An 11,742-nucleotide genomic window follows, 5' to 3' on the forward strand; every position below is an offset into this window, starting at 1 on the left:
ACCTTGTTTCGGGAGTAAGTGAGCTATAGCCAATGATTTCCACCTATTAGGCTAATTTTTTTTTTTTACTGTGAGAGTACCCCTTATATATATATATATATATATATATATATATATATATATATATATATGTATATTTATATTCCAATATTATTATTATTATTATTATTATTATTATTATTATTATTAGATCAAATATATGTTGGGTATGTTTGACCAATCGATGATTTGACATTGGTTAGTTATTTGAAGAAGATTAGTTAATTTTTATATTGCTTTCATTAATGGAATTTTTTTTTTACTATATAAAGTTTTTTTATATATAATATAGTAAAATTTAAGTTGTATTAACTTTTATAAATTTATATAAAATAAAAATTAAAAATTCCGACAAAATTTGTACTCCTAAATCAAACTTGGGTACTTGATGGGAATTGAATATGCAATATATATATATATATATATATATATATATATATATATATATATATATATATATATTCATATTTAACTTGCACATGGTAAGAGATTTTTTTTTTTTTTATTTTAAATATAATATAGTAACATTTAAATTGTATTTAATTCCTTATAAACGAATACAAAATTAAAATTAAAGATTTCGTCAAAATATATATTCCTAAATTAAGTTTGAATGTTTTGATGAGAATTGAATATGCAATGAAAAAAATAGATATTCATATCCAACTTGCACATGCAAAGGAATTTTGGGTAAATTCATATTTCAGAATAAACCGTTTATTCATATATATTTGTATGTGTAGTACCTCCAAACACAGTAGAGTCTAATGTGTTACTTCTTATATTTTTAATGAAAATAATAACAGCGAAAATAAATAAATCTCAAATATTATTATATTATTATATTTATATATATGAAAATTTTAAATTATTAATGCATCCGATTTAACAATTAATTATGAGTCACTAATATGGATACGTGTTTCTACAAACATAAATAACATATTTAAATTAATTAACGTGTCTTCAATAATACTACATTTTTTCTTAAAAAATATAGAGTTGTTACCTGTCCTTGGGAGCCTTCACGTTAATCTCATTTCCTCAAATGTTATTATCTTTATTAGGGGTGTACAAAAATTACCGAAAAATCAAAAACCGGACCGAAACCGAACTGAAATCATAAACGGTTCGGTTTTTTGGTTTTCGATTTCGGTTGCAGTTTTCAAAAATAAAAAAGTTCAGTTTCGGTTTCGGTTTTGATTTTATGTTGAAATCGAATAAAAAAAAACCAAAAAACTGATTTATATAAGATATATATAATATGGCTACTAAAAATATAGCATGCAATATAGCCATATAACCACTATAGAAAATAAAAATCCTCAATAAATTTTTAAGAACTTTATGAAAAATAAAGGTTATTTTTGTTAAAAGTGCCCAACATATTTTATTTTGTTAAAATTATGAGTCCCTATAAAAATTTAAAATGCTCAATAATTTTCAACAACTTTATGAAAAATAAAGGTTATTTTTTTTTTATAAAAAAAATCGGTTTAAAACCAAAAAATCACAATCGAACCGCCACATTTTCGGTTTTCAATTAAAGCATAATTTCGGTTCGATTTCGGTTTTGGTTCGGAAATCTTAAAATCAAAAATTTCAGTTCGATTTTCTGTTGTGGCCAAAACCGAACCACACCGAACTGTGTACAACCCTAATCTTTATGATCCATTTTTAAACAATGATCAAATGTTATTTTAAAATCATAAATCTATTATTAACGTATAATAATATAACAAACTAAAAGAAATATTCTAAACTACCCAATCCTACCCAAATTATGTTTTATGTCTAAGCTCTGGTAAAATCTATATGCTAGAGTATGCAAAACCTATATCCTATTCTTTGATACCAATTGTAAGGACCCGAACCTGAGTGAGTTCCTACATATAAATTTTTCAGCGGACGCAAATAAATTTAAATTATTTTTATTACTAGAGCACTAATTAGCTTTATTACAAATATATGTTTCAATTATTAAAATGAAAATTTCTAAAATTCTAAAATTCTAAAATTCTAAATGAGATTTTCCTTATTAAACCCTGGTCCGACCCAAGTGAGCACTCACGAGAAATCCACTACCATATAAAATCACTTTGCAAACAGCGTGGGTGCACTCTGATCCATTTAAATTTTAAGTTGCGGTTTCGAGCATTCGTAATTTTCTGTATCGTCTGTACCATAAAGGGTTTTGAAAATATCTTATTATAGAATTTATAAAATTACAATAATATCATGAAAATCTCATTTTTACTCATATTTTCGTGAAATACGCAACATAAAAATCAACTTATGTCATTTTTACTCATATTTTCGCAAAATATGCAACGTAAAAATAAGTTCATGCCACACAATTTTCGTGTTAAAAATATTTTCTTAAATAAAAATTAATGCTGTAAAATATCTGAGGGATTTAGAACATTTCTTAACTCAAAAATAAATGCAAGTATATTAAAGATAAAACTGGTATATTAAACATGCGTCAAAATAAATTTTAGTGAATTTTATGAAAATAACTAGCATAATCAAAATTTACTTACAAATAAACTAAGGTAAAAATTTTAAATAAAAATATAACATAATCGAATTTACTTACTTCTTACTTAACTTTGTGCTACGATCACAACGAATATCTTTAAAAAATGAGATCGGAAAGAGTGGATGAGTGAGAATTTTAATTATAACAAAAATTCTCCCTCCATCACTAATTCTTTCACTCACTAATATTTCTCTTCCTTTGAAAATTTTTTTGGGAAAAATGAATGTTGAGAGTTTCCTATTTATAGGAAAATTTTGGGAAAGAAAATTGAATTTGTAAAAGTGTGAAGAGAGAGGTGAAATTATAATTTTTTAAAATTAAGGAATGTACATGAATGGACTAGGTATGAGCTAAGTATGAGATGAAGATGGGGATTATGTGAGAGAAATGGGAGTGCTTGCTGACACTTCCATTTGATTAATTTTTAATTAATTTACTTACTTAATAAATAAATAAATTAATTAATTATTTTTTTTGAAATCATTATTATTATCATTGTTATTATTTTTAAGTTATGTTTTAGTTTTTTTTTTTTAAATAAATAAATTCGAATTTCGAAAACTCATGTGGGCCCCACATAGTCTTGTGGGACCCGCACAACTTTGAGACCTAAGTGGGTCCTACGTAACTCCAATAGTTTTCACACAATTTTATGGATCTTACACAACTTCAGGACTCATGTGGGCCCCACACAGTCTTGTGGCCCCACATAGAATACCTACATTATTATTATTATTATTATTATTATTATTATTATATCATATATTTTTACAAATTATCTTAGTCAAAACATTATTTTATGTATATGTACTTATTTACATGTACAAACAGTGTCTATCCTATTTATCTTATGAAATTTCATTTTGATCAGGCCAATCGCTAGGGAGCGACTGAGCTGCAATGGTCTCTGAACACTCACTAAGACAAGGTCTTTCTTAGGCATCGAACAGGGAATCAAGGATCTTACAGAAAAACACTTCTGTATTGATATTAACTTAATGACCATTTTCGTTATTTTATTATTATTATTATTATTATTATTATTATTATTATTATTATTATTATTATTATTATTATTATTATGCTTTAATCGTGTGTATATATATATATATATATATATATATATATATATATATTTAGGTCATCACACTTTCTGCATGAAAAAGTATTTCAAACTCTTATGTTCAGTGAAAATTTTCCACTTACCTCCATAAAGATAATGCCACTAAATCTTTAGTGCGTATACCACCGCTACGAACTCTAGATTGTGGGTAAGGTAATTCTTCTTATAACCTTTCAACTGGCGTGAGGCATATGCTATAACTCTCCCCTGCTGCATCAAAAAACAACCAAACCCTTTATGTGATGCATCACTGTAAGTCATTAAACCCTCATCACCTGAAGGAATCGTCAACATCGGTGTAGTGATGAGTCGCTGCTTCAGCTCCTAGAAGCTTTGCTCACATTCATTTGACCATTTAAATTTTATGCCTTTCTTGGTTAACCTCATCAACGGACTCGACAATTTAAAGAAACCCTCAACGAACCTGCAATAGTATCGAGCCAATCCCAGAAAACTTCTAATTTCCCACACATTCTTTGGTCGTACCCAATCTACTATCGCCTTGATCTTACTCGGGTCTACTGAGATACCACCCCTAGAGATCACATGTCCAAGGAAGGTAACCTGCTCTAGTCAGAATTTGCACTTCTTAAATTTCGCAAACAATTTTCTTTCCCTCAGTATCTGAAATACTATTCTCAGATGTTCTTCGTGCTCCTCTGGGCTCTTTGAATACACCAATATATCAATAAATACCACCATGAACTGATCCAGATACTGGTGAAATACCTTGTTCATCAAATCCATAAACACTACAGGAGCATTTGTTAACCCAAATGACATAACCAAGAATTCGTAATGGCCATACCGAGTCTTGAATGCCGTCTTAGAAACATCCTCTGATATGACTTTTACTTGATGATACCCAGACCGTAAATCTATTTTTGAGAACACCTGTGTCCCTTGTAACTGATCAAATAAATCATTGATGCAAGGAAGCGGGTACTTATTCTTGATGGTCACTTTATTAATTTCACGGTAGTCGATGCACATTCTCATCGACCCATCTTTCTTTTTCAAAAATAATAATGGCGCTCCCTAAGGCGACACACTGGGATGAATAAATCCCCTGTCTAACAATTCTTGCAACTGGTCTTTCAATTCCTTTAATTATGCCGGTGCCATTCTATGCAACGCTTTTGAAATCCGCACTGTCTTCGGCACTAGATCAATATAAAAATCTACCTTACGATCAGGAGGTAGTCCTGACAAATCCTTAGGAAAAACATCAGGAAAATACGTTACTATTGGGATATCCTCCATCTTCAACTCACCCTCTGGTACCGCCTTTACATAGGCCACAAAACCTTGACAATCATCTAACAGAAACCGCCTCGCCTGAATGGCGGATAACAACTGTGGTGGGGTACGCACACAAGATCCCACAAACCTGTACTCCTATCCCTATGGAGGTATGAACACAACCTCTTTTTGATGACAATCTATACTGGCATAGTGAGCGGCTAGCCAGTCCATACCCAATATCACCTCGAATCCATGCATATCCAAGACAACTAGATTAGCCATTAAAATCCTCCCCTGAATACACACTCGATAATTGCTAAGTACTTTATCACATGTCCCCACAACCCCTATCAGCGTAGCTACTGATAAACTAAACCCTAACCGCTGAGTTTCAAACCCACACAATTTTACGAATTCTCGGGCGATAAAGGAATGGGTCGCCCTTGAATCAAACAATGCAGTAGCTTTAAATGATAGAATTGAAACGGTATCTGTCACGACGTCTCCGGCCGCCTTTGTATCTCCAGGTGTTAATGCATAAACTTGTGCTAGGGCAGTATTTTTTTGTTGACCACCACGAGGTGTCTGATGACCTCCTCTATACGGTCTCAGAGCAGGAACTATCACCAACGGTGCATGACAATCCCTTGTCATATGTCTCGGCTGATAACACCGACAACAAGTCGTTTCCCTAAGCCGGCATTCTCCCAGGTGCCTCCTATAACATGTGGAGCAAGGAGGGGGCATCTTTCAACCCTGTCCTGCTTGTTCTCCTCCCCCTGGTCTCTGTCCTCCTCTACTGTCATGCCTCCTCCATGGCCCCCAACTGGACTCTGCCTGAAACTTCGAAGGTACCAACCTTTTCCCTTGACTTTGAGCTGCTACACCTCTCTACATGCCACTCTCGATCACGGAAGCTCTGTCTACATCCTTAACAAATGTTTGGGCCCGAAAATCTATGACATGATCGAATACATTCTGTCTGAGGCCCTCCTCGCACTTTCTTGCCTTCTTCCCCTCATCTGGTGCCAAATGTGAGGCAAACCGTGACAGCTCAATAAATTGGGTTGCGCACTGCTGCACTGTCATCTGCCCCTGAGTCAGGTGTAGGAACTCTGCTGCCTTCGCGCTTCAGATGATAGTAGAAAAATATCGCTCGAAAAATAATTCCTTAAACCGACCCCACGTCATCGGCGTAGGATCCTGTCATTGCTCCTCAATCAACCTCGTTGATCTCCACCAGCGTTTTGCTTCCCCGGTAAGCTTGGATGTTGCAAATGACACTTTTTGTTCATTAGTACACGAGAGCACTACTAGCTTGTCCTCAACGTCCTGAACCCAATTCTCAACCACTGTCGTGTCTGCTCCTCCAACAAAGGATGGGGGTATCATACACGTAAAATGCTGGATCGTGTAGCTCCGCTCCCCTGAATTCCTAGCCATCTTAGTCATTACACTGCGCAATACTGCGTCATAATCTCTGCCCCCTAGACTGGAAGGTCCTACTCCATCACCCCTAGCATTCGTGTCACTGTTCCCAAAGTTCATTGTAAAAGGAAACATCCAATCTCAAAATTCCATCATTATCACACAATCAATATATTCATCAAACTATAACTTATAAAACATTCTTCTAAAATCACCAATTTTATTATTCTCAGTTCCCATTTAGAATTCAGTCCTACCACCCAAAACAAGACCCAGCGATAGTATCCATGGTTTTCCTTGAATCGTCATCCTTAGAAAAACATAGAAACAACCACAGAACCCTTGCTTCTAGGTTGCAAGACAGAACCCTAAATTCTAATCTCATCCTCTAACAACAACTGGATTATATCTCATCAATATTCGTTCCTATACTATGATATTGTATTTCGCTGTTTACTAAAGTCTGTAGAACCAAACCTAGGCTCTGATATCAAATTGTGATGCCCCGATTTTTCATACAAATTTTTTTTTTTACATATCAACCAACATAACATATCGGTTATGTCACCTCCCTGATACCATTTAAACACGACCCGATTTGGGATGGTTACTGGGTAAAACGGTCATACTAGTAGTCCTATCAGCGGAAGTCACAAAATATATACATACATCATAGTGAATACACATACCAAAGTGGCAACTAACCATAATTTTATACATCAACATACATCCCCAAAATAACAAAACTCTAGGGGAATCATCCATCCCTAGTTTACACACTCACCCTGTATGTCAGGGTACCTGCTCCACCCTATCTGGGAGCTCTATCACCAACTCGATCTCAGTTTCCTAAAATATTTAAATGGTTGGGTGAGACACATCTTAGTAAGACGGAATAAATTATTTACAGTGTGCGGCAATATGAGATTCATTGTTTCATAACATATAACATATCAGTGATAGTATTTTCTGAGAAAATATAACATTTCCACAACCATAATCATATAGACATACAACACATGCTTTTATAAGCTTCTACTTCCATTTCCAAAATCATTTGTTCATAATCCATGATTACCCGCGAAGTTCCTTAGAATAGGGAAACTTACCCGCCATACAGATAGCTTCCCTCTGCCCTAAAATTGTTTATAGCCTAACTCGATTTACTCGGGTTCAACTACAACTGATACTTATTAGAGCACTCACTTTACTCGGTAATCCCTCAGGCGGTGTGTTTTACTTCGCTTTAATTATTTATTAACTCACGCAATTTCATTTATCATTTCCATTTCTTTTCCATTTTCCATTTCCATTCCTTTTCAATTTTTCATTTCCATTTCTAGCACATGAGTATCCTCGGTAACCCATCCTGCCATGTCTGTAACTCATGGTTGCCCTGAGGATTTTTCTCCATTCCATGCTTCCCCCCATGGTCAGGGTTGTGTGGCCCAAAGGTTGGATCTAACCGCGGTTGACCAACCCAGTTAGATCAAATAATCCCATACACTTGTTTGTAGTAACGAATGGCCTGCTATATACCCTGGTATGGGATACAAGGGGTAATATACAACCCTCCTTTGGCCCATTCATACTGCCTCGCCACACACTACACGAGATCGTGTGCTTGCACTTTTCATCTGCTAGCATTGGTACCGTGCTCGATATCATAACCCATCGCTGGGGTTTACATATCCATTCCATCAGGGTTTTCTTTTCAACTATTTCACTTTTCCCACATCAGCATTTCCAAATTCAATATGCATTGCAGTTGTTAGTTGCAATGATCCTATTCCCAATTTTCACAGTCACCATTCACAATTTAGTATTTCCTAATCAATATTTCCATTTCAATATTCTCAGTTTCATTTCATAATAATACACACACACACACAAACACACACACACACACACACATATATATATGAAAAAATATTACATATCACATGTTTCATCATTTCCAGTATACACATATCAATATTTCATATTTCCCCATTTCATAAAACCCTTTCCATATTTCACATATTTCCACATTTCTCTATATTCACAACTATCAGCATTTCATACTTCCACTGTATTCACAAAAATCATTTCTATATATCCTTTATCACATTTCCTTATTATCCAAAAATCACAGTTAGCATTTCATCATTTTCATATATTCATATATTCATATGCCACATAGATTTCATTTGTTAATTATATCTTAATAATTTCTAGGAAAATACTATAATTCATTTCACATATAATTCACCCAGCATTTCACAAAAATACCTGCTATAATTTATTCCCCTTACCTGGCTTACTGAGATGCTCACAACAACACCCAATTTGATGATCCTCGACGTTCCCAACTCAAAAGCCTAAAAATCATATTTTTACCAAATTAATCAACCCATTTTCCAACAACAATTTCAGTATAATACTACCTACATTTTAAATACTCCAAACAACTCATAATACCCTTAAATTTCTTATTTACCTTGATTTTGGGATGGTGCCCAAGTTGGCCTAACCAATGAACCACTCCAGCAGACTTGAAGAGAATCTTCCCAAGAGTAGCGTGGTACCTTCCGATCGTTGATCCGAGCTTAAACAAAGCTGAAATTCTAGAGAGAAGGTTAGAGGAACGAGTTTTCGAGAGAGAGAGAGAGACATTTTGCTTGAAATTTCCTCGTTGGATCCCGAGCTTAGCCTATTTATAAGATACAGATTCTTCAATGAGACACGTCACCTTGTTGACGAGTCCATGAAGGGAGTTCGTCGACGAACTCGTAACCCTTGTTGACGAACATCAGGCTTTGTTGAACCCCTCTCAGTAAGTTCTCATCGACGAGACACACGTCTGCATTAACGAGCCCAAGAAGCTTGTTTGTCGACAAGCACTCTACACTCGTCGACGAGACCCTACTGAATCTCCTTTGAAAAATTATTTTCTCTCCTTTTTCTTTATTTTTTATTTACTATATTCTTCGGGTCTCTACAGGCATGAAAAAAGAGATGGCGTAAAGCACTGCTTGACATGCCAGTAGATAAAGGCTGAGCACCAGAGACCCGTAGGGTAGTTACAGCCACTCTACATACCTGAGTGGAAATAAGATCATGTCTCTATGGACTTTGTAATAGGGCTACCGCTAGACAAAATGCTATATAGGTGGTCATAGATTGATTAACGAAGACCACTCCATCCCTATCAAAGTCAACTATTCTATAGACAAGCTAGCAGAGTTGTATATTCAGGAGATAGTTCGCTCCCATGGTGTGCCTGTATCTATAGTCTCAAACTGCGACCCTCGATTTACATCACGATTTTGGAAGAGTTTTTAGGAGGCTATGGGGTCATAGTTAGCATTTAGTACAACTTTTCATCCTCAGATTGATGGGCAGACAGAGAGGACGATTCAAATACTAGAGGATATGCTGTGAGCTTGTGTGCTTGATTTTGGGGGTAGCTGGGCCCGATATATGTCGCTGGTTGAGCTTGCATATAATAATAGCTATCAGGCCAGCATCGGCATGACACCTTTTGAGGCGTTGTATGGTAGGAGGTGTCATTCTCTACTATACTGGGATGAAGTAGGTGAGAGGTGAGTTTTGGGACCAGAATTGGTGCAGCACGCGTACGATAAAGTCTGACTAATTAAATAAAGAATTAGTATATATTAGAGTTGGTGCTGCCAGGAGTTAGAGTTTGATGTGGGAGATTGGGTATTTTTTAAGGTTGCTCCACTGAGAGGAGTTATGAGGTTTGAGAAAAAGGGTAAGCTAAGCCCTAGGTACATTGGCCCATTCGAGATACTTGAGAGGGTGGGATCAGTTGCCTACAGGCTAACTCTGCCACCAGCTCTGTCTAGAATACATGACGTATTTCATGTTTCTATGCTAAGGAAATACATCCTAGACCTATCTCTCGTGATCAGTTATGCAGAGACAGAGCTTAGGGATTCACTGGCATATGAGGAAGCACCAGTGCAGATCTTAGACAAAAAGGAACAGGAGTTGCGTACCAAGAAAATTTAGTTAGTAAAAGTCCCGTGGAAGAATCATGCCATAGATAAAGCTTCATAGTGACTTGAGGAGGAGATTAGACAGAAATACCCACACTTGTTTAGTGTGATATAGTAATAGTCAGTAATGTTCAGATAACAATAGTTTTATTTTATTCAGTTCGGAGTGATGAATGTATAGTGGTATTTTAGGTTATAGGGTAGTTAGTATTTTGGTTTTGGGAGAAATTTTTCTTTTATGGATATTTGTAATCTCCTAGAACTACTTATGTAACCACGGTATTCCTCCACCATAAGTGAGGGTAATTAATAAAATAAGCAGCCTATTTGCCTCAATGGATGATGTTTAAGGAGGGGAGAATGTAGTAACCTGGATAATTATAGGAATTAAATAATAAAGAAATGAGAGGAAGAAGGAAATTTTAAGGGGGGCGCAGCAAGGCCTCGTTGACAAACGCAGAGCATTCGTCGACGAACAGTCTTCTTTGGCTCGTCAACATGTACGCGTGTCTCGTTGATGAGAGTTTACCGAAGGGTTGTTTTCAAGGCCTAAAACTAGTCGATGAAGGTTAGGTGTTCATCGACGAACTCTCTTCTTGGACTCATCGACGAGGTGACGTGGACAACACTCTATATATAGCCCTAAAACTGATTTTCAGTGAGAAATTCATTTTACCACTCTTCTTTCTCTCTCTAACTCGGTTTCTCTCATCTCTTCAAATCCGGCTCCATCTCTCCCCGGTTCTACGATCATAAGCTACCACGGTGATCTTGGGGAGATTCTCTACAACCTAGTCAGAGTAGAATTTCGATTTGAGAAGTTTGGGAACCATCCCAAAATCAAGGTAAGAAGGTTATTTAGGTATTTTTAGGATTACCAGGTTTATTTAAACTTAAATTTGGTATTATATGAAAATATACTGGTATTTTGTGAAGTAAAATTAGTGTGTTATGTTTTCAGGGTTAGGGTGTTTTTGAGACCCTGCAGGCATGGGTTGAGGACCCCAGTAGGTATTTTTCTAGGAACCCAGGTATATTAAAGTTTAAAAAATTATGAATAGGCAGGTTCAGGAAATATGAGCGAGATAATTTTCTAGGGAAATTTAGTGATTCATTGGAAATTTGTATAAATGTATTATTGTAGGATTTTGAGATTTGTACGCTGAGGGTGTAAGGGTAGAGTTGGAGGCGAGCCTCCCAGTCACTTAGGTAAGGGAAATACGTTATGCTAGGAATCTTAGTGAAATTAGGAATAGCTTCCCAAGAGGGGAGGGGGTGAATTGGATTCTTTTTTATTTTAATAAATTTATGAGCTTTTGTTTATGATACTAAGAAAAACACAATTGATAATTGATAATCAA

The 11,742-nt window shown here is 35.3% G+C and overlaps 1 protein-coding gene across 1 annotated transcript; it reads right to left on the reverse strand.

The window, feature by feature from the left end:
- Positions 1 to 5,840: 5,840 nt before the first annotated feature.
- On the reverse strand, positions 5,841 to 6,497 carry LOC131155889 (uncharacterized). Its single transcript, XM_058109337.1, has 2 exons — positions 6,175 to 6,497; positions 5,841 to 6,078 (listed from the first exon to the last, which is right to left on the reverse strand). The coding sequence occupies exons 1-2, from the start codon at positions 6,495 to 6,497 to the stop codon at positions 5,841 to 5,843; spliced, it is 561 nt and encodes a 186-aa protein (XP_057965320.1).
- Between the last annotated feature and the right edge of the window lie 5,245 nt (positions 6,498 to 11,742).

Source organism: Malania oleifera, chromosome 5 (genome assembly GCF_029873635.1).
Source record: "Malania oleifera isolate guangnan ecotype guangnan chromosome 5, ASM2987363v1, whole genome shotgun sequence".
Lineage (NCBI taxonomy): Eukaryota > Viridiplantae > Streptophyta > Magnoliopsida > Santalales > Ximeniaceae > Malania > Malania oleifera.

What these genes read in the sequence shown, in the direction of transcription:
- LOC131155889 (XM_058109337.1), bottom strand. Translation starts at nt 6,497, where the DNA reads ATGAACTTTGGGAACAGTGACACGAATGCTAGGGGTGATGGAGTAGGA. An exon ending in CGCTGGTGGAGATCAACGAG is followed by an intron (nt 6,079 to 6,174) that starts GTTGATTGAGGA and finishes TATCATCTGAAG; the next exon opens with CGCGAAGGCAGCAGAGTTCC.